This window comes from Chinchilla lanigera, unplaced genomic scaffold (assembly GCF_000276665.1).
Source record: "Chinchilla lanigera isolate Chin_1 unplaced genomic scaffold, ChiLan1.0 scaffold00023, whole genome shotgun sequence".
Taxonomy (NCBI): domain Eukaryota; kingdom Metazoa; phylum Chordata; class Mammalia; order Rodentia; family Chinchillidae; genus Chinchilla; species Chinchilla lanigera.
In genome coordinates, this window is record NW_004955424.1 from 763,036 (window position 1) to 790,763 (window position 27,728).

At 45.0% G+C, this 27,728-nt stretch overlaps 1 protein-coding gene across 2 annotated transcripts in view; it reads right to left on the reverse strand.

The window, feature by feature from the left end:
- Positions 1–6,251: 6,251 nt before the first annotated feature.
- The window catches only part of Smyd1 (SET and MYND domain containing 1), a 31,360-nt gene continuing 9,883 nt past the window's right edge, over positions 6,252–27,728 (reverse strand). Inside the window, exons 2-10 of one of the 2 annotated variants that reach the window (XM_005385382.2) lie at positions 24,484–24,660; positions 21,829–22,042; positions 19,194–19,324; positions 17,089–17,127; positions 15,062–15,251; positions 14,726–14,818; positions 12,449–12,612; positions 10,675–10,843; positions 6,252–9,209 (exon numbers count right to left, since the gene is read on the reverse strand). In XM_005385382.2, the coding sequence (XP_005385439.1) occupies positions 9,051–9,209; positions 10,675–10,843; positions 12,449–12,612; positions 14,726–14,818; positions 15,062–15,251; positions 17,089–17,127; positions 19,194–19,324; positions 21,829–22,042; positions 24,484–24,660 (1,336 nt within the window). In that variant the 3' untranslated portion in view covers positions 6,252–9,050. The remainder of the gene's footprint in view (positions 9,210–10,674; positions 10,844–12,448; positions 12,613–14,725; positions 14,819–15,061; positions 15,252–17,088; positions 17,128–19,193; positions 19,325–21,828; positions 22,043–24,483; positions 24,661–27,728) is intronic. The other variant, XM_005385383.1, reaches the window with a different exon arrangement.

Sequence of the window (27,728 nt, forward strand, 5' to 3'; positions counted from 1 at the left end):
TATACCCAGCTTTCTGGCCCATTTGGACTCTGTCCCAGCACTCAGTTCTGCCACTGTAGCTCAAAGTAGTCAAGGACAGTGTACAAATGGGTGTGGTTGTGTTCTGGTACATGTTTATGTATGGGCATTGTTATGGCTTACACCTAGACGCCTCCGTAAGCTCCTGGGATCCTAGGTGTGACCTTTGGAAGGTGACTGGATTATAGGGTATTATAGCTGACCGGCAGGTAGCAGATGGGGCTTAGTGAAAGAAGTATGTCACTGTGGCATGACAGGAAGGTTATACCTCCTTTCCCAGTCACCATGCCAAGAACAGCTTTTCATCTGCCCTGCCCCTCTGCCATATCCACCTGCCTTGGAAGCAGGTGGCAGAGGACTGACGCTTCTACAAACTGTGAACCAAAATAAACTTCCCTCCTGTAAGTTGTATGTATTAAGTACCGTGTCTCTGTGACAAAGAACGTGATTATGAAGTGCTTGGCATTTTTAGTTTTTACAGTTTTCCTATGTTATAATATATTACCCTTCTTTTGATTTTTTCAACCACTTAAACATGCAACCACCATTCCTAACTGACATCCTACAGCACAGAGGGAAGGTTTCGATCACTGAGCCCAGGATGTCCAGCCTTAATTAGTGTATCACACTTTCTAATCAAACTACATAACCTCTGGATCTCCATACAATTTAAATACCAGCTCTTTTAAGAAATGTCAACTTGTTAAGCTCAAGGCACTTTTTCCTTTCTCTTGAAGTTCACCTATATCAGTCCTTGGGAATAACAGTCCTCCTACCTTGCATATAGTTTTCTCCATATATTTGCTCTTCTTATCCCACTTGGTGGAATCCTGGAGAAACATTATTTAGAGAAGTAATGTAGACTGTAGGGAAGAGTTTTAGCACTTCAATAAGGACTCAGAGCCAGGAGATATGGGGGAAAAATCAATAGCACACTACATTTGCAAAAACAATTCCAGATTAACTAAACAGCTAATTAAACATGAAATGTTAGATATGATAGTGGATTTATGGGGTGCTAAGTCCAGGAAAAACAAGATTAATAAGTTTAACTGCCTGAAAAATTTTAGGTTTTATATGAAAAACACACTGTAAAAGCTGAGGGTACAGCTCACATGCTTGACTTACACGTGCAAGTTGGATGCCTAGCATCAACAGGGAAAAAGAAACAAAAACGTGTAAACATTTTTATTTTAAAAAGAAACAGTATGGAAGACAATATTTGTGGCTTATATAACAAAGGCTGATAGCATATAAAAATTATCTCAAATCAATAAAAACAGGAAATTCAGTGGAAAGAAGAGTTCAAGACATTTCAAAGCAACCCACAAATGCAGGGTGTTTGTTTTCCTTGTGATCAGAAATGAGGGAAGTGAGATGAGATCTCCAAGATAAAAATCCACTAGTAAACACTAAAATGTTGTTAACACCCAAGGTTTGTAAGGACATGGTGGACGGCTCCACTTTCAGTGATGGGGATGTGAACTGGTGGATCCCGATGGATAGAACACCATTTGATGGTCTCCATTCAAACATTTGCAGTGTGAAGTTTACAACACCTACCAACCCCACCATTATACATCTCCCTAGAGAAGTGTTTATGCACACGCACAAAAAAGAACCTAAAGGATGCAGTGACCTGGAATGAGAAATACATGTTCATTGATAAACATTTTGGTACAGCCACACCCTGAAATAATCTACAAGAAATTAATTGAATACCTTAAGTAGATCTAAATGTGCTGACATAGAACTATCCCTAAGATAAATCATATTATTAAAAAGCAAAAAAATAACTTCAGTTGGAGTTTTTGTGAGGATCGCATGAAATGATGAAAGCCAAATCTATCCATATAAAACCTGTCAGTATTGACATTCTCGGATTCTTTGGTGTGACAGTTAACTGTTTTGTCAACTTGTGTAAGACACACTGATTGGCTTAGCATAGTTCTGGGTGTGACTAATTCATGGACTTACTGAAGACAGAAGACTCACCCTAGGCAAGTGGCACCAGCCAATAGGCTTGTAGCCTGAATGGAATGAAAAGGGAAAGAAGGAAGGTTTGCTTCTCTTGCTTCAGAGCAGCTCCAGTCTTCACCATCCATTGCCTTAGATGTCCATCTCCTGACTTCCCCTGCAAACTCTTCACCCTTCCAACACAGACTCTTCAGCCTCCAAGCATGGACTCTTCTTTTACTATGCAAATCCTTCAGCTTCCTGATACGAACTCACATAGGACTCTATAGAGAGCTCCAGGCCTTTGATTTTGACTCAATCCTTCAGATCTCCATTGGGCAGATTTGATTATATAGATAATTAAAGCTGTTTCTCTAGTGAGCACTGACTGATACACCCAGGCAATAACAGTGTGTAAGATGTTCAGAGAATTTACAGAAAGTCTTTGTCTTAGTTACTTTTCCCAGGTGGGACAAAATACTTTACACCTACAAGTTATAGGAAGAAAGGGTTATTTTAGCTCAGAGTTTGTAGAGGTTTCAGTCCATAGTCAGCTGGCTCCAAGGCAGGGTATCACGGCCCAAGCATCACAGAGAAAAAATACTCCATGGCAGGGCAAGCAAGAGGCAGTGAATCAAAGTAGCAATAAGCCTCTTTTCCCTTTTTTTTTTTTTTTTTTTTTTTTTTTTGAGACAGGGTCTTACTATGCAGTTCAGGCTGGCCTTGAACTTGCTATTCAGCCCAGGCTGGCATCAAACTTGTGGCAGTCCTCCTGCTTCAGCCTCCCAAGTTCTGGTATTACAGGCATGTGCCACCATGCCTGACTCCCTTTCCCTTTTATTTCATCCAGGTTGCAAACCTTTTGGGTGGTGCTGCCCACACCCAGGATGCGGTTTCCCATCACCCACACTCAGAACTATGCTAAACCAATCACTGGACAAACTTAGTGATCATATGCCCTTAATACAAATTCACACATCCTAGATCCAGTCACCTCCAAAATAACACCCTTCCTATGAGCACAGGGGGCTTTGGGAGCACATCTAGATGCAAGCCATAACACTCTATTATTCTCAGAGAAATTAATCTCCGAGCACAGAGGCAGAGGAACAGGAGGAAATGAGGTTTGCATTGTCCACTGAGCTGATAAACAGTGGGACTGAGGCTCTGTGATTCAAGCTGCAGGAGAAGCAAACAGAACAAAGTCTGCTTAGCAAAGCCTCCAGGGACCTGCCCAGATCCCCAGACTCCCGCTAACCAGTTCTTCCCCTGGGAACAGCTCTGAGGAGAGTTTGTTGTTCCTATGTCTTGCCTGATAGGGAGAATTTATTTTAGATTCTGAATTTGGATTTCACATAGGCGCTCAGAGAGCTTTGGGCAGGAAATCTCCTTTATAAACTGAATAAACAGCTGTGGTTGGGATCAGCTATTTTTACCTTGATTCTTCTCCCCTCCTCTTTCTCTGTGCTGTGGGTGTCTCACTAACCATGAACAATCTTTACTGTGAGAGGATGCTGCTTGGTAATGGAGGGTTCTGTTGTCTATATTCACAAAGAAACAGTCATTGCCTTTGCAAAAGAAGTAAGAAGTAATGGGGGCTGGGGTGGAAGAAGGAATCTAACTGGTCCATACTTGATCTTCAGAGCACTTTTTTAAGCATACTGAGCAACCTATACTTTTCCAGAATTCCTTCTAGAAAAACATCCAGAATTCCTTCTAGAAAAACATCAGAGGAGGTCTGAATGGATCCAGGGGTATTTGCTCTTCAACGAGTGTGATGAATGTAGGGTTTGGAAAGAGAAGAGGGAAGGAGACTGAGTCTCCACCATAAATTTCTTTTTACACTGCTAATGAGCTTGGACTTGACCCAGGAACAGGAAATCCATGAGAGGTTTTTAGCTCTAAGAGTAACCTAATAGGAGGCCAGGTATAGTGGCACACTCCTGTAATCCCAGCACTCAAGAGGCCAAGGCAGGAGTATCACTGTAGTTCGAGGCCAGTATGGGCTACATAGTAAGTTCAAGGCCAGCCTGAAAGGGCCGGGGATACAGCTCAATGGCACAAGCGCCTGCCTGGCAAGTGCAAGGTCCTGAGTTCAATTCCTGGTACCAAAAAAAAAAAAAAAAAAAGGAAGGGGCTGGAATGGCTTTTGGCTAAGATCAAGTGTAGTATCAAGGCCAGCCTGAACTGCATAGTGAGATCCTGTCTCAAAAAAAAAAGAGTTACTTGATATGAAATGCACTGTAGCAAAATCACTCTGAGCACAGTGAAAGTCTCAACTATACAGCAACCTGTCTTTAATGACTGTTCAGAATTACAATCAAGGGGCACTATTTGGATTTAACAACACACCAAGTGGACTTGAGACCCCAATTTTTTGTACAGTTCTATACATCTTATTTATGGAGCCTCAGTCTTGTTTTTTGTACAGTACACCCTGTTTCTATAGTATTGTAATTTTTGCTGATTACACTGTACCATACAGTGCTCTCATTTTGTGTTCTGTTATAATTACAGAACTGCAGGAAGAGTTATGAAAATAAAAGTAAGGTCATCAAGTTGGAGTTTTCTTTGACTATTTCTTTGTTCTGAATATTGTGATGTACATACTATATACAATTCTTCATTTAGCAACTAATTCATTTAATGACATAGTCACAGGAACAGAACTCAGTCATTAAACAAGGGATGTCTATATTCATTCTCTTGTGGGTTTTAAAGAGAAGTAAACTCTGAGAGATCTGTCCATGCGATAGCCTTTAACAAGTGTGTTTGTGGATACACTGGTGGTGTTGTGGGGCTTGGTTTAGGCTGAAGAGAGATGAGCAGAGGTCTTACACCATGTTTTGTGTGGGCTGAAGGCTAGAAGTTTCACAGCACAGATTTCACTGTAGTTTAAGACTCCAACATTCTTTCTAACTATCCCTTCTGTTTGCTCATGTAGCAAAGCCTCTTTTGTACTAGAGTGATTTAAGGTACTCTAAGAATAAGCCCATTAGCCAATTACCACCATGGTCAACTTGAAGTAGTAAATGTAAAGAATGCAGAATTGGGAAGTGAGGTGCACAGTTAGCCTCTACCCCTCATAATCACCTTCTAATTAGAAAGGACACCCCAGAGGAAACAGGATTAGAAGCAGTGTAATTACAGCACATAATCAACTGAGCACTTAGGACAGGCACTATTCTAAGGGTTTTATTTACATTTAAGGAAATTAGTCTGCACAGAAACTCAATGTAGGGAGAGAAATGAGGAAAGCAATGCATGGTTGTCACAGTTTAACCATGGCCCAAAGACTCATGTATTGAGGGCTTGATCCCCAAAGCAGCATGTTCAGAGATGGGCTCTAAAGAGCAACTGAATCATGAGAGTGCTGACCTCATCAATGAATTTGTCCATTGATGGGTTCATTGTTCAATGAGCTATTAGGAGGTAGAACTCACTTGGAGGCATAGTTCAGGGGGAGCAGCCTTTGAAGATTATATTTGTTCTCCAACCCCTTCTCTGGCTGTTCCTCTTCACTCTGCTTCCTAAATCCCATAAGTTAAGCAGCTTTCCTCCACCATGCCCTTCCACCATGCTCTTTCTGCCTTGGATCTAGCTGACCATGGACTGAAACCTCTGAAACCATGAATCCAAATAAATGTTTCCATTTTGGTTTTTTTTTCTGATATCAGGAATCAAACTCAGGACCTCGTGCTTGCCAGGCACACTTCTGCCACTGAGCTACATCCTTGGCAGTGTTTTCTATTTTAAGTTGACTCATGTTAGATATTTTGTCTCAGTGATGGAAAGCTAACCAACACATGGGTGAAGTAATCAGCCCCATGTCACACAACTACTGTAACAGAGCCAAGATAAAGGCAAATTTAAATGGTTTCCTCAGTGTCCATGCTCTTAAAAACTGCACAAAAACATCTCTCTAAAACTGCACAATCGGGGCTGGGGATTTAGCTCAGTGGCAAAGTGCCTGCCTGGCAAGTGCAAGATCGTGAGTTCAGTTCCCGGTACTGGAGAAAAACAAAAACAAAAACAAACATAAAACTGCACAATCTAATTCAGTAGTTACTGGCTATTTTGGATACTTAAAGATAAATTAACTGAAATTAGACAAGAGTAAAAATTCAGTTCTTCATTCATACTTAAGTGCTCAATAATCACATGATATTAGTGATGATTGTATTGGATGGCACAGACATAATTCATGTTCATTATCACAGAATGTTCTCAGAGACAACGAAGCTCTAAAAAGATTGTAAGAAAAGAAGCCACACATGTTTGCTTGGAAACACAGAAGGTTTAATACACTTTGTTGACTGTTTTAACATAACAACTCAAAGGCAGTTTCATGTCTCTTTTGCTCTGAGAAAAGCAAATTCACCCAATTGGTCATTCATTCACTTATTCAACAAACGTTTACTCAGCACCTGCAATTTCACAGGTCCTATGTTAGGCTCTGAGGATAGAAAGATGAATAAAGAGGCACAGCCCCTGCCTCCAGGAGCTCACAATCTGATGGAGGAGGTGATGTTTTTGAGTGGCATTCTCAAGGTAATACATGTTGAGTAGGGCAAGGGGAATCTATTGATTACATGCAGAATTTGGTGTTTGCAGAACAGGCAAGAGGGTGTGCAGAGCTGGAATCAAGTGCAGGGTCAGAAAGTGCAGATGTGAGAGTCATCAACCTCAAGGTGGCCATTACAGAAAGGGCCCATCTAAGCTCATGCAAGGAGTATTGCAGAGTAGAAAGAGAATGAACCAAGGCCAGAGCCAACCCAAGAAATGCTAACCCATCAGAGGCAGGAGTTAAAACTGGTCAAGCAGAGGAGTCTGAGAAACCACATCAGAGACCATCCCAAGCTCATGCAGGCCACAGAAATCAAGGTCTAGGAGTGTTATTATGGACAGAAGACAATGATGTTATTTATTTTTGTACCAGAAATTGAACTGAAGACTTCTCAGGCAGGCTGCTGTTCCACTGAGCTATATCCCCGATATGAGAAGACAAATAATGTAAAGACTAACAAGTACCCAGTAGAGTTGACCTTGGTAAGAGCCATTTAGTGCAGGAACAGGGATGGAAAACAGTCTGCGGTGGGTTCTAAAAGAAATGAAAAGTGAGGACAAGCAGACAAAAACTGTACAGCAAAGAATACTCAGCTATAAAGATTATGGTCCAAGAGTCCTCTGTATGTTTGTCTACTGCATTAAAGCACCCTGGTGGTGGACAAAGGTCAAGGATCCAGGAAGGAAAAGGAATAATAATTACCAAGGTCTCAAAGACACAGGAGAGCAAGGAGTCCAAGGCACAGGCACAGAGTTTAGCGTTGGTGGGAGAAGAAGGACTCCCTTTCCATGGACTGGGAAGGAAGATGGGAAAAGAGGTGCACAGGTACACAGAACAGTTCACTGAAGACAATAAATGTATGATAATGGCATGGGGAAGATAACACGAATATGGGAGAAACACCAGTGGGTGAACAGACAACAGTGACAAAGGGAAGGGTGTTATGTGAGGGGACAAGAATAACAATTCCAATATGCTTGTTGGAACCCAGGGAGAATGTTAGTGCTATCTCCTTTGTGGATGGGAGCTTGAAGAACTGTCAGAATTCCTACAAAGCCTTCTAGAGAAGACAGTGTCTTCAATAAAGAGCCAAATGTCAGGTACATTCTCTGCAAAGAAATGACCCATTTGCAGAGTTTTCAGCCCCGGGACAGGGGTCAAAGGGAGACAGTGTGTCATTCTGAGGATAAAAGTTGGAGTAGAGGAGTTAACATTTTAGGCAGGGATAAATAAATATGGAGCTTGGTGGGATCACTTGCCTTCAAGATGTTAGGTAGGGTTCTGCGTTCAATAATAGGTCAAGGATGTGTGGAAATCTTGGTGATACCTCCAGTGAAAGGGTTATGTTCTAGGATTCTCAAAAACTTTGATGAAAAATCTAGAGTCTTAGAAGATAATAAGCTATGCTTCAGATTGGTTGATTTCCAAGAATTTAATTTATGAGAAGGAATTCACAGCACCTCCCAGAGAATGAGGATAAATTTGCCATACTTCTAATGAACTTCTAACCCAGTTAAGAAGAATTCTTCTAGTACAAAGAGCAGAACCCTCAGGTAATGGGCAAAAAAAGGAAATTAAGCAAGGGAAGACACAGCCAAATCTGCCTCAGCCGTGATCATCATGTATGTGTGTTTCACTCTGAAAAGGTTCACCTAGAATGACTTTTTTAATCCTACTATGCCATTGGCCAGAAAAGTCTGATATTGTATTAAGTAAGCCCCACATCCAAACAGCTCAGAGATGAGGGCAAGAAGGGAGACATCATTTTCTTGTGTGTTCCAGAATTATTTCTAAAATTATACTTGGAATTCAGACTGAATTAAGACCTTGGGGTGGTTAGCAAGACCGCTACTTCTTTCTACATTGCACCATTCTGAAGGATTTTCAGCTCTCTGAGTAGATCCTAAATGGCCAAGCACAGCCCTTCCTCAGAACTCCATATCAGCTGGAAGAAATTGGGTATCACCAATTCTAGTCTTCTAAATACTGAATATTCCAGACCATGATTGAGACCAGCAGCCCCAGAGACATCTGCAGAGACAGGTGAAGGGCTAATGGGACACCAAGGGCTTAGAGGCACCCTCAGCTCACATGTCCCCTTCTCCATAACCACCCCACTACACATGCACACATAGCACGTGCACCAGACATGTGCCAGACCCACATCCTCCTCTGCACTACCCCTCTCACCATGTACTTCACCACTGCATTTGGTATCACATTGTGCTTTGTTTACTTTTTGCCTCCAACTATATTTGTGTTCCATTATTGGGATCTAGGGTGTAACACCCAATAAACATTTATAGGAAGAGTTCTGCAAGGATGAGATAGAGTTAAGTGAAAATAAGTTGAACTGAGCCAAAATGACATTGGGGATCAAGGGCAGTGCATCTCCTCAGCTACAAGGTGGAGAGTTACTCTGATTTCCTCATCAGGGGTCTCTGCAGGGACCCACCGTGTCCAAATTTCTTCCCAGTTCCCCAGCCACATCGCTCCCCACCCCAGGTGCTCACTGCTTCTTATGGAACAAAGCTGGGGCTGGCTCGTTGCTGGGCTCGGCCATGACTTGCATGGGCTGGTTGTTGAGGGCAGCCTCGCGCATCTTGTGGTACATGAACTCATTCTGGCGAAACATGCGCAGCTCCATCTCTGTCTGTACCCGCATGGCCTGTGGGGCACAGATGCACCGTAAACAGTGAGGAGAAGCCCCCAGGACATGTTGGCTCCTGAATGACCTCAGAGCAACTGACTCCCAGTAGGTGACATTCAACTTGCCCCTTAGAACATAAATACACACACACACACACACACATACACACACACACACACGCTCATCCATTGCAGGCTTCTGTCTTGGCAGTGGGTCATTTGCTAGCAAGAGGAAGTTGGGCCCCTGAAGAGTAGCTGGAGGCATGGCTATCAACACAGAAAATTTTTTCTCATAAACTTTCAAGTTGGGATGCAGATTTCAACATTGGCTTCTGAACTTGCTGGTTGTGCAACCTCAGGCAAGTGACATAACTATTTCTACCCTCCATTTCCTCACCATGAAGTGGAAGAGATTTCTTTGTGCTTCCCAGTGGACTGGGAAGATTGTACTGTGTAACACACAGAAAACCCCTTGTTCTCCAAAATGTGTATGAGAATGTGGCTTGGTGTCCCAGGTCAGAGTCCCAACCCTCACAGCCATAGGAATATTTATCACAGGCCACGTGTTGTTTGGGAACTGAGGCTCCCATAGTGAATAAGACTGGTAATTACACTGCCTTTGACAGCTGCTATGTCAGATATAAAGTTAGTTCCTTCCATCTCTCTGCCCCATTTTGTCTTCACATCAGTTTTGAAGGTCTAGTAGGTGGGTTCTATACATTTTACAGATGACAAAACTAGGGACATAGAAAGGAAATGAACATCCATACCTGAGAACACATTGGTCTAAAATGGAATCATTTCAATATGTGCTATAACACCAATATCTCTCTGCTTCTCTGGGTTATACCATATGAGGACAGACCTTTCATTCCCAAATAATCCAGCCCTTCAAAGCACAAAGGAGACCAGCACCTATAAAGATCATACAACTTGCTAGCCACTATTCTAAGAACTTTTTACACATTAGCTTACTGAACCTTGCCACAACCTTATCCTCTTCCTTCATATTACCAATGCAAAGACTGAGGACATCACGTCAATAGCTGCAAAATCACAAGTATGAAAATCTTTTCTAGAGAAAACTGAATCCTAGAGATTGGATTCCAGACTCCACTCTGTGTAGAATAATTTCTAATATGAAAGACTTCACATACAGATACACACTCATATAAACACACATGCATACTGCTGTTCAGTTTTCTCAGGCCAGGCTCAAGATGTCTGATACAACAGACTCAGAGTTTGAGTCTCAGCTTTGCCATCTTCTTGCTAGGTGACTACAGACAGATTGTTCCCATTGCCCAGGCCTCGGTTTCCTCATGTGTTCAACAAGAAGGGGTGGGCTAAGGTAGCTCTACACTCCCTCCTGGTCTAGCTGGCAATCTATGGACTCCCCTTAGAAAAGTGCAGCTGAGCTAGAACTCTTGTCCTCAGAGAGCTCAGAGCAGGCAGGGAGTGCCCGGCCCTAAGCTGACACTTGCCTCTAAGTCCTTGGTGATGGGATGGGAGGGTCCGTGTGTCACCAGGAGAATGGCGTAGGCTTTGCAGATCATCCCATGCCCCACCTCGATGTTACCAGCATGCCAGTTGGTCAGCCCTGCACGCATCACAGCCATGCCCAGTTGGGCATTGTTGGGGTGGTAGAGCTTCCTGTAGGGGCACAGAGAGTCATCATGACCATCCTTATACCTGCGCATCATTTAACAACTTCTAAAGTGCCCTCACTGATCAAGTCCATCTCTTGGAGCCCAGCTCCTAGGCTCTAAGGCATCTGCCTGCTAGAGGAAGGGGAGACTGAGGCTCAGAGTGTTGGCAAACAACCGCCACAGGGAGGCTGTGAGAGCTGGGACTCTGACCCGGGTCACCAAGTCTTGTCCTCAGAGAGAAAGGGGCCAGGATGGTACTTTGAACTTGATCACTGGAAGCTGGCATCCCTCTGGAGCACTCAACCTTCTCCCATGCAAGTGACAGGAAGTTCAGGGGAAAACTAACTTAATATTCCTTTTGGGGGCAGCACTGTATTTTCACTGCAGAGCAGGGCACCCTGCTAGCATGCTGTACCCTTTGCCTGCATTTTTTAATTATAAGTAACATTCTTTTAAAGAAACACAGCTTCTTGTGTCAACTTACTCATTTTGCCAGAAATAGAAATTCACTCACCTACATGGACACAGTGAATATACAAGAGAGGATACTGGCAGAGAGACGGCAAGGAAATTACATAACTGATCTATCTCTTCTTCCCCTCCCTCACCTTCTCCCTATAAGTAAACAAACAGTGGAAAGAAAGCCATAGGAGGGCTTCTGTCGTCTGTTAGGATTATCAGAACAACAGATATCCTGCATTTAGCCTTAAGATTATCAAAAAGCAAGCAGGGCATGGTTGCGCACGCCTGTAATCCCAGCACTCGGGAGGCTGAGGCAGGAGGATCATTGCAAGTTCGAGGCCAGCCTGAGCTACAAAGTGAACTCAAGGCCAGCCTGAACTGCATAGCGAGACCCTATCTCAAAAAGAACAAAAAAAAAAACAAAAAAAAAAATTATCAAAAGCAGAAGATACCTCCCAAGTGATAAATGAGGATCTAGACAAGGCCAGAGGTAATGCTTAGGCTTCATCTCAAGTGCCAACTCTAATTGCTTCATCATGGCTGCTCAGAGGATGCTGCTTTAAAAAAAAGAAAAAGCTACAAAAAGAAACAGTTCATGTTTAACTGTTTGATCAATCTTCATATCTATATCTGGAAAGCTGAGCAACTACTTTGAAAATAACAATATGTAATAAACAACACTGCTAATTTCCTAGCATTTTGTTTTGAAATTCTGTGTTGTTTTCATTAGTTTTGTGTTGTTTTGTTTTTGTCCTTTCTCTTAAAAATAAAAAAATGTAAAAAAAAGGTTTTTTTAAAAAAAAAAGACTGATCTTTGCTATAGGGGCAGGAGGAAGGGTCACAACCCTGTTAGCAGGGTGCCCTGCCCTGCAGTGAAAATATAGTGCTGCTCCAAGAAGGAATGCCAAGTTAGTTTTCCCCTGAACTTCCTGTCACTTGCTTGGGAGAAGGTTGAGTGCTCCAGAGGGATGCCAGCTTCCAGTGATTTAAGTTCAAAGTACCATCCTGGCCCCTTTCTCTCTGAGGACAAGGCTTGGTGACCTGGGTCAGAGTCCCAGCTCTCACAGCCTCCCTATGCAGAGTGTTTGCCATCCTTGGACTAGACACGCATCCAGGAAACGATCTGAGCTCTGTGATCATCACCTACATGTAGCCATCCACCATCCTCCTGGCATAGTACGCAGCCTCCTCAAAGGCCTGGAGGTAGGAGAGGACCTCGGAGACCACACTCAGCATCCGCAGCGTGTACAGATTGGTGTCTGCAAACACTGGCTCCTGCTTCTCCAGGCACTCCCGGCACAGCTTCACGACCTAGAAAGAGACACAGATGCTACACTTCCCACTGTGCCGAGCACAGTGCCATGCACACATGGGAGCCTCATGACTGCACTGGGCACTCAGTCTTCCAGGATTCGGGAAATTCCTGACAGGGGTGGGAAAGCAAGGTTTGATAGCTGAGTAGCTAAGATATAGGAATCTATATCTGGCTAAGATATAGGAATGGAAATGGTAATGAGACATTTGCATGACCCAACAGAGTGAGAAATTTTCAAAGTCAGTAATGGATAGGGAGGTATGAAAGCTATATATGCATGTGTTAACGTATGCAAATATATGTATATGTGTGCAAATACAGGTAAATAGATACTTTGCTTAACATCAATGCAATGACATAGGTTTTACTAATATTCCCAATTTACCTGAGGAAGAAACTGAAGACAGGGCTAGAACTTTGCCAAAGGTCTCAGGTCAAGGATTCAAACCAAGCAGTTAACATCCACCTTGATTTCTGTGATTCTCCACCTTGACCGTGATGTGGAGCCAGCTAGAAAGCTTTCTAAAAACAATGATGTTCAGGCTATAGCCCAAACCAATAGGAAACAGTTATCTAGGAGAAAGATGTTGGGTGTGCAAGTTGTACAGCCCACAGGTAGTCCTGCAGCACAGTGAGGCTGGACAGCCATGCCCCATTAATTGTGTTCAGATAGATGGGCAGGAAGAGGTTTCCAGGAAGCTGCGAGACTCACCAGAAGCGTGCTGCCTTGGCCCTGGGGAGAAATGGGATGCTTCTCCCCCATCTGACCCATGTGTGGACACAGGCTTTGGTTGTACTCTACAAAGTCAAATGGTCTCCAGATTTCAGGTATTCATTGTTTTCTTCCTCCTCCCTTGCTGCTGTCATGGGAGAAATGCTCTCAGATCCTTCCCATCTTAAAAGTAATCATGCCCTGAGACTTTGCCAGAGCTCAAGTGGAAATGGTTGGAGGTGTAGCAAAATGCAGGCTCTCAACCAGCTCATTCTGAAGAAAATCCTCTTCCATCCATGGGGACAATGTCCAGCCCTATCCCTCACTGCACAGACTTCAAATGAGATCAAGAAGAAAGGAAGAGGAGGAAATAAGCCAGGGAGATGGAACTTACGAAGCCCTCCGCCTCAATCTGGCTCCTAACTCATGCCCTCGATATAGACTTTCCACATTGTACAATAACACTTTGTTCATGTGGCCGTCTCTCTACTCGACAGAACTCTTAGCTGGCAAGGAGCATGTTTCCTATTGGTCACCCCAGCCCATCCATGTGCAGTGAGTGAGTTTGTAAAGGCAGAGGAAGAAAAGAATGGGAAAGCAAGCAGCAATGAAGAGAAATTAATCTCCCACCCTGCCCTGCCCTCACAGCATCCAAATATGGCTACACTCGTGAGTCACTTAATTAAGCTTGGGAAAGAATACTGTCTGCTGGTCCTTGTGTTCTAGTGCAGATGGGATGAATCACATTGTAGAAGTTGAGACAAAGGAATCAGTTTTCAACAAGCTGCCCAGGTTAATTCAAAGCAACTTCTCTGCAGGCCAGAGTTGGGCAGTGGGTCTCAGCTTTGGCTGCACATTGAAATCACTTGGAAGTTTTAAAAATCTTGATGTGTGGATCCCCTTCCCAGAGATTATGGTGAAATCATTGCAAGTCATGGTCTGGGCATCAGGATTTTTCAAAGGTGATTCCAGTGTACAGCCAGATGGGAATTCTTAGTGTTTCAAGAGCCAAGGCTGAATGCTCAGTTGGTAGATTCTGGAAACTGTAGCATGCATACATTCAGTTATGGAAAAGCAAGCAACCCACTCCCAATGTGTCCCACTGCCATTGCCATGCTTCCATCTCTGATGCCACCTGAGCTGTCACAGGCTCTCCCAGCACATTGATCAGGCTACCTTTGTTCTTTAAAGCCCAGTTTCAATGGATTGAACAGTCACTGAGAAGACGCCTTTAACAGGTTCAATGTTTAAGGGCAAGAAATGTCACAGTCTCAGCCAAAGGACATCTTCCCAAAGAACAACCTGCCCTGAAGCCTCCCCTTCCTCACCCTATTTCCTTCCTCTACTGGAGAAACTCTTTATATCTTCCCCATCCTCTCTGAAAAGTGAATTCTCACCTCATGATACAAACCCTCGGATCGAGCTTTGTCTATTTTTTCCAGTGTGTCCTTCGAGAATTGTATCATCTCCTTCACCACTTCCTGAGAGGGCTGGGGAAAAGAGGGACGCTGAGTTAGAGACCTACAATGAAGCTATTCTGTCTTTGAGTAGCTGCCATCTCTGACATTCAGTGCAGTGCAAGATTATGCTAGGTGAGATCTACATGCCCACTCTGTGCACCAGCCCACGCTGCCTCCCTAAGGATTTGGGCCCACTGACAAGTGGTGGAAACCCCCCTTTTCTGGCTCCTAGAGAAGACAGCCATAAACACCCCGCAGCAGGGCTGTGTATACCTTGGGGTCCTCCTTCACCCCCAGGAAGAGGTCGTCCTTCAGCCCTTTCTGGCAGTGCTCACACGTGCAGTCAAAATAGTACTGCTTCTTCAGCTGCCTCTTGCGTTCTTCGCTGACATTGAGGAAGTCAATGTAGGACACTGTCAGTTCTTCTCCTTCTGAGATCTTGCCCAGGGCCCGGAGCTCAATCCTGGAGCAGGGGCAAAGGACCACAGTAAGGGGAACCCAGGCCCATCAGCATGGGATTAGTGCTTTCCACACTTTAATGAGTTGAGTCAAAGACAAAAACTTTCACTAGTGCTCTGAGAATTTTCCTTTCCCTCCAAACAGGGGAAATGCGACCTATAGCACAGTTTTCTAAATCAGTCTACTCACTCAGTAAAACAGTCAAATTGTCCCTGTTCAGTTCATTGCTCTGCAGTCAGCTCACTTGGCGCTGGTAAGGTAATAAGCAATTCTGCCCTCACTAATCCCTCTTACAGAGTGCCAAAGCACAATTCAACGTGACTCATTGGCCAACCAGGTTGGGATTGCAGTAATTTTGTTTCCCGTTATGGCTGAGCCAATTTTTTCAAGCTCTCCTGGTATCTTGGATTATTTAGAGAGCTTTCACAACCAAATTAATTGCATAACACTGAAATATGAAAGCTGAATATATATACATATATATATTTCACTTTACATTACAGATGTATTACAGATGTTCCTCAACTTACAATGGGGTTATGACCCAATACCTTACATATGGTAAGCTGAAAATGTCATAAGTTAAAATGCACTTAACACACCTAATCTACCCAACATCATAGCTTACCCTCATTTTAAATGTCATAGAAAACTTACATTAGCCTACTGTTGGGTGAAGATATGTAGCACAAAGCCTAGCGCTAAATATCTCATGTAACTTACTAAATGCTATATTGAAGGTGAAAATAGAATAGTGGTATGAGTAAATTTTTGCAGTGTCATAAAGTTAAAAAAAAAACTGTAAGTCAAAACATCATTAGTTAGGGACCAACTAAATTTGGAATTGGGATTTGGAGGATGAATGATGACTAGAATAACAGCTGCAGGAGAACTAAAGAGATGAGAGTTTTAGTGTCAGCCCTTCCTCCATCTAGCTTCCTTGGACCATCACTTTCCTACCCTGGATCCCAGACCTCTTCCATCTCCAATTCTATGGTTCAGCTAATGAGCTATGCTGGACAAGTTATTCAAGTATTTCTTGTGGAGGTTAGAAACAGAGCAAAAGCAGAGACTTAGAGCTAGAAAGGTCCCTGCAGCCACTGTCCCCTGCAGATATGGGCCCGAGCCCAGCAGATGATGTGAATTATCAAAAGTCAGACGCTGTGTCTACCAACGCAGATGCAGGTGCTCCGACCACGCCCACCCTCACTCCCAAAAGCCAAGTCCCATGCAAAACTGTATTCTCAATTTAAAAGTTTTCAAGCCAGCCTGAGCAAAAGACCATCTGGAGCCATTTGACTGTCACTGAGAAAAAACAGCCCAAAAGTAAAATTTAATCTAAGCCATAAATGTATAATTGGCTATAAGTAGTGAACAGAGTTCTATGAAAAAATATGTATCAGAGTATTACAGTTACAGGTGCTATTTCTCAAACCCAGTCTAGGAGAGAAGCTGGGGTTATAAACACTCAGTCCTTTAGTAGGTGAGTAGCACCAACAGTCCTCATTTTGCCATAAGCATTAGAGGTAAAACATAGGTTTTGGCTAAGAGGATGCAAATTGGAAGCATTCATGCTCTGGTGCAGGCAAAGGACGAGAAGTGGGGAGTGAAAGGGAACAAAGGAAGTAAAGGCAAGGCAGGTGGTGGGTAGGCAAGGAGAAAAATGGTTTATTTAAATGCATTAAAAATAAGCCATTCAATGAACATGAGACACTGGCGTGTAGAAGGACATTACAGAAAGACAGTGGCCAAGGGGACTTGGGAAAGGGCAGTCCCAGCAAACCAGGAAAAGTGAGGGGGATGGGTCAGAGGAGCAGAGATGCTTGAAAAGCCTGACCCACCTCATCTGGGTGTGAAACATGGATTTCACTGCCTCATGACTGAAAGACAAAACAGACACCCAAATGAAATCAGTACCATTGGCTGATCAAGTACAAGTAGCAAGACTGCACAGCATTCCAGGTTACACAACCAAAGCTCTGGCTATCACACAGTCTTTCTCCCAACCCCTTCAAGCTGGGCTCACATAACAGGACACAGTGCAGAGTAGTGGAAAGTGCATTGTATTTGGCATGAGAAGCTCTGGGTTCAAAAGGGCTCAGCCATGAAGAAGTAACATCTATTCCATGGGCCTTAGGGTCTCACCTGTCACCTGGTAATGAGATTGTCAATGCATTTAAAAGAACAACACTAAGAAACATATGGGAGGTTTTACTGTTGTCCCACAAACAGGCACCCAAGGTAGAAACACTGCCTGTTTTGATGACTGCCCTGGGAAGAGTTGGAATTGTGTATTAAGGCTGGTCAGACCACATGTGTAGTATGTAAAAATGGTGACAGTTAGAATTGGGCCCCAACACCACATCTGGGGCTCTTTCCACTATGGCAGCCAGCAGTGACTGCAAAGGCATCTTCTCTTATGCAAAAGCCAAGAAGCCCAGGTAAGACATGGCTGCTCAAAATTAGTAGATGCAAGGAAGCCAGTGTAGACACCAGAATGACTAAAGGCAGTGTTCCCAACAAGGTTCCTTAATTGCTATACATAGTGACAAGAAGGGCCCTGGGTCACCATCACTGCGAGAGAACCATCTGGAAAACCAGGCCCCATGTATGGCAAAATAATGATGCTCTTTACCAAGCTTGGTCAAGAGGCCCTCTGGGGAGAACTCCACGAGGTGCAAGCCAGTGACCCCCAAGGGGATTAGGAAAAGAAACACAAATGCTGGGAAAATATGACCATCTCGGCATAATATAAACTTGCCCATATTGAGCATCTTTCTCCATTCTTAAGGCCCCAGTGTCAGAAATAGGAATGAAAGGCTGGGGATATAGCTCACTGGCACAGCGCCTGCTTGGCAAGCACAAGGTCCTAAGTTTGATTCCTGGTATCAAAAAAAAAAAAAAAGAAAGAAAGAAATAGGGATAAAAGCAAAACCAGAGTTCTTGCTATATGGAGGCTTAGGCCACATTCTCAGCTGAGAATCAGAAGCCATTGTCTCAGCTTCTACCAAGTTTTTAGGGAAAACTCTGTCCATTGTTGGTGGCTCAGTATTGGCTTGCATCTGTCAAGAGAGCTCATCTTTAAAAGCAAAAGTAGTTTATATTGTTCAGGCCTCATCCTCTCACCAAAACCCGATCTACCCAGCCTGTGCCATGGACAACCCTGCTCATCTGCCGATTCTTCTCCATGTGTGTCCTACCACTGAGACATGTTTTTTCCCCTACGTCCCTGATCTGTCCCTTTCCGGGGACACAAGGCTGAATTCTGAAGGATGCATCACCCAGGTTCCTTGCTCTCTGCCCTCTGGATGAGGACTGACCAAGAGGAGGAGACCAAAAGTGTAGAGGAGAAAGAGTTTGGGACAGGTAGACCATGGTTTGGCCAGTGGTTGGTTTGTCTACAGACACAGTTGCATGCCACAGCCAAGCGGGTGCCTCTCCATAGCTCAGGCTCCCACTGGCTTTAGAGAAAGTGTTCTTCTATGTGTCCCTCCAAGGCTAGAGGTGGTACTACCTTCCTGTGCTCTGTAAAATTGTTCTTTCATTAAATTCTCTTTAAGTAACTCCTTTTAATGTGTGTTCCAATTCTTTATGGTACCCTAGGTAATATATGATCTTGCCAAGCCATTTCTTAGTTTGTTCTGCTATGAATTTGAGATAAAGCTGTACTAATTACATCTGTTCTCCTCCTATGCCTTGTAGTACTAGCTGCAGGCTACAAGTTGAAAGTAGAAGTTAAAGATTTACCTAACCCACTAGACAGTCTCAAAGTACATGTGAGCACTCAGAAATGACTCATGTGGAATCCTTTGATATCCACCTTGATACCTTTCTATATTTATTCAATATTGAGATTCCAATTCACCCCACGTTGGAAATCCATGGTAGAAGAAGACCATAAAGTCTCCCCACCGCCGTCTCACACACCAATTAAAGACATACTCACTTGCCATTGTTGAATATGACTGTGCAGTTGGGCCAGCAGTCGTGGTTCACCAAGCCCAGGTTGGGAAAGATGCCCACACCCACTGCCTGCAGGCCTCTCTGGTCACTGAGCGTGAAACCATTGCAGTTGATCTACCCAGAGGAAAAGATGAGGGTCAGTTGCTGACAGAGATGAAAGACAGAACTCCACCCTAGTGCTGAAAGGAGTATTTTAAAAATGGGCTCTGCTTAGAGAGTCTAGAAACAGTCTTCTGTTCTCTGTGTAACTCCAAATGACACCCACAAGATGAGTACCCCAGGGGATCCTACGTTTGCAAAACTGCATCACCAGCTGGAAAGTTTGTAGTGGCTCCATTCCCAAAAGGCCAAAGATGGAAATGTGGGTCCCTTTTGCTGTGTCTGGGTCTCATATGAGTCCTCCTTCGCATCTGTCTTGATGTTTTGCTCCTCTCCCCACATTGCCATGTGTGCGTGCGTGCATGCATGCGTGCGTGCGTGTGCGTGTGTGTGAGAGAGAGAGACTTTCTCCTTCCTTTGCCTACCCACCACAATTCCTATAGCTGCACACAAAATAAAACTGACTTTTCTTTAGGATTGTTTTGTGTCAGCTCTATAGTTTTAGGCTTCTTGCTCACAATTTTAAAATCAGATACTACTTATCTCTGAAATGCAAGGGAAATCAAGTTGATCTTACAAATGTGACATTCAATTAATTATCTTTTCCTTAAAAGTAAGTTGTTCTTTATAGAATCAGAGTCCACATACTTGTTCTTGGACTATAGACTATACAGAAGAATAAATACAACCTATTATACATTAATAATTCCACAAAAAATAATTGCATGAAGTTTCTTCCCCATACATAAATACATATATGAATACATGTACATAACATGAACATAACATACATCTATACACTCCCATGGCAATTTGTTATAGATATGAGGGAGGGTCACTTTGTCCACTTATTTTCACCAGACATTTACCAAATGCATGATGGTATGCATGTGAGTGCTTCTAATATGCTGTTATCTTGAGCAAATTTTTTCTTGAGTTCCAGTTTTCCCATCTGTAGGTTGAATAAAGTTGACTAGATGAACTCTAAGGGTCTTCTCAGCTCTCAGCTTTATGTGTAGCTGTGTGGTCTACTCTCTAGTCTCCTCTCCAGACTCCCTCAGGAGTTGGTCCCTCACACCAATTCATCCCAAAGCCACAGAGCATGGTGAATAAGAATAGAAGCTCTGGCAGCAGGCAGACCACCTCTAGACCATCCATGGGCACCAGCTGGCCATGTACTCAATAGCGAGGCTAAAAGTATGAACTTTACCTTCTGTTGTATAATGTAGTATTGGAAGCTGTCATGGTTACAGTTATATATCAACATGGTAGGGGCATGGTGCCCCAATATCTTATGTGATCAAGCCTTATTATGTATGCTTCTGGTGGATGAGATCAATGTTCAAACTGATAGACTTTGAGTAAACCCAACCGCCCTTCACAATTTGGGTTGGCCTCATCCAATCAGTTGAAGACGCTAAGACAATAAAAACCAACTCTTACAAACAGAAAGGAATTGTGCAGCTCTTCCCCAGGTGTCTAGCCTCCACAATTACAGTTACAAGAGCCAATTCCTTAAAATCTCTCCCTCTCTCTCTCTCTCTCTCTCTGTCTCTCTCAGGAGAGAGATGTTGAGTGCGACCACATTGTTGTTACTACAGAAACCTCCCGCCTTGTCCTGATCACCATCACCTCATAAGGGGCATGGCCCTCCAGCTGGAAGCCATCTAATCCCCCAGTCCCCAAGCCCGAGACCTGAGCCTCCTGATCATGGGCTCCCACCTCCACCCCCACCTCCTGGACTGTATTGGCCTCTTCTGTTGTCTCCCCATCATAAGCTCACACACCCCACTGCCCCCGGCTCCCCATCAGTCCTGCTGAGAACACACAGGGAAAAGAAAGGTCTTATTTCCAAAGTGACTGGGGGGCAGGATGGGATGAGAATCCAGTTCAGGAGAACATTTAGAAAGTGCAGATAAACAGGAAGACAAATCACCATCGAAATGCACCATTCCAAGATGAAGAGTAACTTGGTATGTGGGTGCTGATTTCAGCCTTGGCAGGAATAACCTCATAGCAAAGTCAGAAAGAGTGCACGGTGAGAGGCCTTATTTTAAGTCTGGCCTCCCCTCCCAACTGTAGCCTGGGCTTCTGGAAACCTCTTAACTGGACAATCCCAAGTGTCACTAGCCGTAATTCTTTATGAGGAGCCATACAGATCACACTCAACATCTCTTGAGAGAGAGAGATTTCAAGGAATTGACTCTTATAACTGTGTAATTGTGGCAACTAGACACCTGGGGATCTCTGGCCTTTTCTATGGGGTCGCTTAGGGGCCTGTCCATGGGCTCAGAAGGGAGGGGCACAGGCAGATCTGCTACAGCTGGTAAGTAGAGAGCGGCCTTCACCAGCCTCCGCTCCTTGGGTTAGATGTGATCGTCATGGAAAAGAAAGTCACTGGGCAGTTGAGGCCCTTGGCCTCTGAGAAGGCCCAGCCTCCCAAAGGGGGACGAGGCAAGGAGAGGGGAGGAGAAAGAGCAGGTGTGAGGAGGGGCATGGGAGGAGGCAGCAGGCCATACCACGCCGAAGATGTGCGAGATGTACTGCATGCTGAACTGCTGGCTCTGGGGCGGCCAGTACTGCAAGAATGTGTCCACGTCCACCCGCAGCTCCTTCTGCTCCTCCTCTCCAAAGTGCTCCACATGGTTCTGCAGGTCATCCACGGACACGAGGCAGCCTTCCGTGAGCCCGGTGCCCTCTCTCTCCACCCGCCACATGATGCGTGCTGCCAGCCTTGGGAGAGGGGCAGTGTTACTCACATATTCATTCAATCATTCATTCATTTATTCACTCATTCAGCAAACACTGGGTGCCTAATGCATGCCAGGCACAGCATCAGACCCTTGAACTAGATGGGTGGATCTTCTTCTATCATGACACTTCTTGTATGAGAAGATAAGAGTAAACAAGATCATTTTAAGTAGCATTAAATGCTATGCAGAAAACAAAGTAGGGTGAGGCGAGAGTGGCTAGGGGAGGGGAAGTCAAAGTCAGCGGGGGTGTCATGGAGCAGGGACATTTGAGCTGGCACTGGAATGGGTGGAAGGAGCCGGCTCTATGAGGCTAGGGGAAGAGCAGCCGTTACAGAGGCACTGAGAAAGGAAAGACTTCAGCACCACGGAGGAACAGCAAGAGGGTCCCCGTGGCTGCAGCCCAGGAGCAAGGAGTGGGGAGCGAAAGAGATGCAGAGTCAGGCAGGAGGCAAGTGACACAGCGTCTGGGGACACCAGGAAATGCAACAGCCTGGGTCTGTCCTGACAGTGCTGTTTTCTGGATGAACACTGGATAAGGTGTCTAATGACCTGCTTTGTCTCTTTCCATGTCTTACTGTGTAGCACTGAGCAGGTCACTTGACCTCTCAGAACCTGTCCAATGGCCATTAAAATAAAGCTAATATTCTCTGCCATCCCTCCAGAGGTACTGAAGACAAAGTGAAGCCATGGATGCCCGCATCATGTGTGATCTTATTCTTTGTGTGTGTGTGTGTGCTACTGGGAATTGAACTCAGGGCCTTTTCACTGAGCTCTATCTCCAATCTTTTCTCTATTTTTTCTTTTGAAACAGGGTCTTTTGGAGTCACCAAGTTGCCAGGGCTGAGCTGTTTTGTGATCACCCTGCCTCAGTCTCCCAGGGAGCTGGGATTAGAGGGTGTGCCGCCACATTCAGGCTGATCTTATTCATATTTTTAATGACTGACAGAAAGTAGAGACAGCCACCCCAGTGAACAAACAGCTTACGCAAAGGCCTAGGGGCAGCCAGGGGTGTGGCTACGCAGGAAGCCGAGAAGATGCTCTGGGAGAAGAAGGGGAGGTGAAGTGAGGCAGGAAGCGACCCTGGGGAGCACAGGACTTTGAGTGTGACCAAAGCGTTTGCTTTGCCTTGAGGGCGTCCGTGTGAACTGCTTGTGGTCCCTTCCCACAAAGTAAGTGCTGTGACGGGAGGCTTTGGTGTCTCTGACCACACCCTGTCCAGGCACCTGGGAGGAACTGGTGGCCCGGGGCAGACCCTGGCCCTGCAGAGAGACACCTCCACTCCTTGACGAAGCACAGGCTCTTCTCTTCTCATTGGGGTCAGAGTTATTTCTAAAGCGATGCCCCACTGAGGTCCCCAGATGCCTAGGAACCAGGATGTCTCCCCACTGGAGTCACTAAGAGAAAAAGGCTCAGGATGGGATATGAGACAAATCTGTTGCCACCAAATTCTGGAGAAATGGTCACCAAGCTCAGAAAAGAGAGACCAGTGGGTGACAGAACACGGGAGATTGTGCAGGCGGGGGATGAGTGCGTGTCTCAGGAGGTGACATTTACTCTGGGTCTTCAAGAGCATGTAGGTTATCAAGCGATGGAATGAAGCAGACCGGAGAGGCCCACTGGGTCACTTCATCCTGCAGTTTCCTAAAAGCTCCCAGGATACAGCACGGCATTCCCAACCTTAACTTCCCCTTCTCCCGGCAGAGTGAAAATGCTCTCAGTCACGACCCCACTTCCTCTGCCGCCTGCTGCAGCTTCCGGAGCACCTTTCTGTGGCCCAAGGGCAGCTCCTACAGGCTAAGCCTCCAGGAGTGGGGCCCATGTGCTGGCTTTGAGACTTCTGGCAATGGCCACTTTGGAAGCCACTAGTGTCACAAACTCAAACGTCCCTATTGAGTGCATAGGGCTAAGTATAGGGTCACAGGAAGTAGCGCTGGCCATGGTGGCACACACCTATGAGGCCAGCTCTCAGGAGGCTGAAACAGGAGAATCACAGCAACTTCAAGGCCAGCCTGAACTACATACCAAGACCCTGTCTCCAACAGAATAAATAAATAAAGGAACAGATGCCATTGAGCTCCAGCTCATCTTGTCAGATCTTTACTTTTTGTTGTTGCTGAGAATTTCCTTTCCTTTCTTTTCTTTTTTTCCAAAATGAACTAGAAACCCTTAATTTTTTTAATGTGAAAATTTTAAACACTGGCAGATCAGCTTTTAAAAGCCAAACGCTTGGGGAACCTCCCAGGGAATCAGTACTGCAATCCCAGGCCTCCCCCTCCAACTTGAAGGGAGCACACAGAAGGAGCGACCATGTCCCCATGCCTGGTTTCGGCTCTGAGTGTGCACTCAGCCTGGCTTCCTTGGGGCTGGGAATGCTATCTCCGCCGCCAAACTCCCCCCGACCCTTGAGGACCCAGCTCTGACCTGACGTTCTCGTTGGGCACCTTCGCATATCTCTTGATGGCGGAACACTCGTGCTTGTGGTTCAGCCAGGCGTCTTTCTGGCAGGTGCGGTCACAGTAGTGGGCAAACTTGCACTGCCCGCAGCGATGGAGCTTCTCCTGCCTCTTGAAGCAGGTGTGGCACACGAAGTTCACCAGGCTGGAAAGGCAGAACGCAGGGTCGGGGGTGGGTGTCTTAGGGCATTTACTAATACTCTAGACGAACTATGAAGGAAAGAGATTTATCTTGGCTCACACTTCAGGTCCGCATCTGGCAGTGCCCCAACGTGACACAGGACATCACAGGGTAACAGACAAGAAACACACATGTCCGTGTGTGTCTCTTCTGTTTTCTCCCTCTTCTTCTAAAGCCACCAAGATTCAGTTATGGGGGCTCCATGCCAATGAGCCGTTTTGAATCCTAATCATCTTCTAAAGCCCCCACCTCTGACCGCCATAGTCAGGTTGTCCCCATCCCTTACTAGCTCATAGTGGAGATTAAATCTCTTGTATGAGCCTTGAACAATACGCTCAAGCCATAGCCGGACGAGGGGCACAGTGGGAAGGACCCTGTACTGGCTGTGGGGAAACCCCCGTGGTACCAGCTCAGTGGGCTGCTCCTGGCCTTTCTAAATTTCAGATTCTGACTTTTTAAAGTAAGGGGCTTGAGCTCCCAAAGTCCCCTTCAGGTTATAATTGGTCCTTTCATAGATATTTTTAAGTGATCCTGGTGTGAGAAACGCTACAACCCTCTGTAGATCGACCCCTTAGTTCGGCTCAGAAAGTGTAAATTCATAAGCTACCTGCACTGGGCCCTGGGAAGCCCACAGGGTGCCAGCAAAACAAGCTGTGCGCCTGTGGTCACCTGTCAGGGTGCTGAGTGCTGTGAGAGGGGAGCACAGGCTACTCCCCTAGAGTAGACAGTGGAAGAGCGCCAGCGTCCTCCAGGCTAATGGAGTGGGCTGAAATCCCTCATGGGGCCCTCGCCACAGGCACTGTGTCACTGACACTCACTGGGAATGTGTCGTGGGAGGGGGTATATTGTGCGTCACATCCTTATCATGGTAAAGACAAGATTACTGATGTCATCTGATGTGCTCTTCCAGCTCAGAAAGAAGCTAGAACTGAAGAAGGAAGGAGATGTGCGAAGATGTGGCTTCCTATCCCACACTGCAGCCTCGCAGGGCTCCCATCAGACAGCCTGTGACTCCCATGTTAAACAGTCACTGACAGAAAAAGACATCGGCTGCAGCACAGGAAATGAATTTAACACATAGCCTGGCTCCCTGAGTGAGTGACATCTGGTCTCCTCCATGTTCCCGCACTGCAGGGAAGAGAAATCCCAGCCACCCAAGCAAAGTCATGATGAAAACCAGTGTAGGGATGTGCAGAGAAGCACTCGTCTCTCTGGAAGGAAGGGGACAGGTAAACTCAGGTTGAAGCTGGAAGTCTAAACAGGGATATCCAAAGTTTAAGAAAACAGAGGCTTTTAGAGTAACAGAATTCTAAAGCCTAGAGGAAAAGCTCCTCAGAAGCTCCAAATGTAGAAGCTCTGTGTTCATCCCTGACCAGGAATTTTCTAATTCCCACAGTGAAGATTTCCCTACTTCTACGTGCAGTTAGATTGGTGGCTGGTCCTAATTTTTACAAGCTTCTCCCTTATTAAGATTGAATTGGTATACCCCAAAACGTACTGCTGCACCCTAATTTGGCCCTCTGGATCCTCGCCCAATGGAATAAACCTGGTCAGATCAGTTCTTTAAGAATCTGAACACCACTGCCCTTCATTTCCCTTCTCCAAATTAAAAGCTCTCAGTTCCATCAACAGATGCCCATACAATATGGTTTCTGGAATTCTCCCATCACTCTGGTGGCCTCTGATATGTCTATAGTAGGTCTCTGCAGCCAAAGGACAGGGTTGCAGAGGCACATTCAAGCAAGATCCTGTGGCCAGTGCCAGAGGCCAAGCTCACAGGCCAGTTCAAGGCCAGACTGGTGGTCCCACTCCGGCATTAAGAAGGAGACAGGAAGGTACAGATTTAGCTGAGGGCACGGTGAGGTTTACTGCTCCAAGGTAGGATCTGGGCTTTCCCAGAGTCCACGTAGTTTTCAGCTGCTGGCTGGCAACTCAATGCACTGCCCTGTCCCCATCAGCTGTGAGGTGCTTTGCTTGTAACTTGTTAATCGTCCCTAAAGTACTCAAGGGCGTGGAAGGTCAGTGCTTATTTATAAACTACAGCAGATTTATGGTCATCCCCATCCTCTTATACTTGTGTTCCCTTAATTTTCTGGTGCAGGACAAGGAATAGAGCAACCCCAGCATACTTAGAATTGCACAGAATCCAGAGCCCATCATAACTGTGCCATAGAGGGTGAACTGGACTTGAGAAGATCGTTTGTCATGAAATGTCCCAACAAAATAGAGCATAGAGAGCTTACATGGGATCTTTAGTGAAACTCTCCAAACCCCTGGAGATGGGGAGCTTTGAACTACATGCTCTGTCTCAAACCAGGACTGCATTCTCTGGCAGGAATTTGAAGTTAATTAACAAGGACTGGGTTGTTAAAGAACACGAATAAATTAGACCCAGGAGGCTGCAAATCTTGTCACCTAGTCACTCAAAGGTGAGGACATTTTACAATTAAGATGCCCAGAAAAAAAAATAGTATCTAGATGTGCTGCCTTTTATACTTCCTGGATCTTGACATGGGGCTTCTATTAGTTTAGTTTGGGAAAAAAAAACTCACCTCAGTTTAAAGTCAATTTACAAATTAGTCACTAGAACTTCCTGGGCTTTCTCAAAGGTGCTACAGCCAAGGGACAATTTCTCTCTGTCCATCTCTCACTGATTTTCTGAACAGATTTATGGAAGTACAATTGACATACAGTAAACTATATGTACTTTAACATATACTTTTAGGCCGGATGTGGCGGGGCACACCTGTAATATCAGCACTCAAGAGGCTGAAGCAGGAGGATTGCTGCAAGGTCAAGGCCAGCCTGGACTACATAATGAAACCTTGCCTCAAACAAAACAAACAAACAAAAATATATGGGAGCGGAGCTGAATGTGTAACTCAGTAGGAGAGAACATGCTTATCATGCACAAGCTCCTGAGTTCAGTTCCCAGCACCGAAAAAAAGTATTAGGTGTCTCTTACTGTGGGATATCTAAGATAATCAACTTTTTAAAAGGAGGGTCTATTTTGGTTTTTTTTTTTTTTTTTT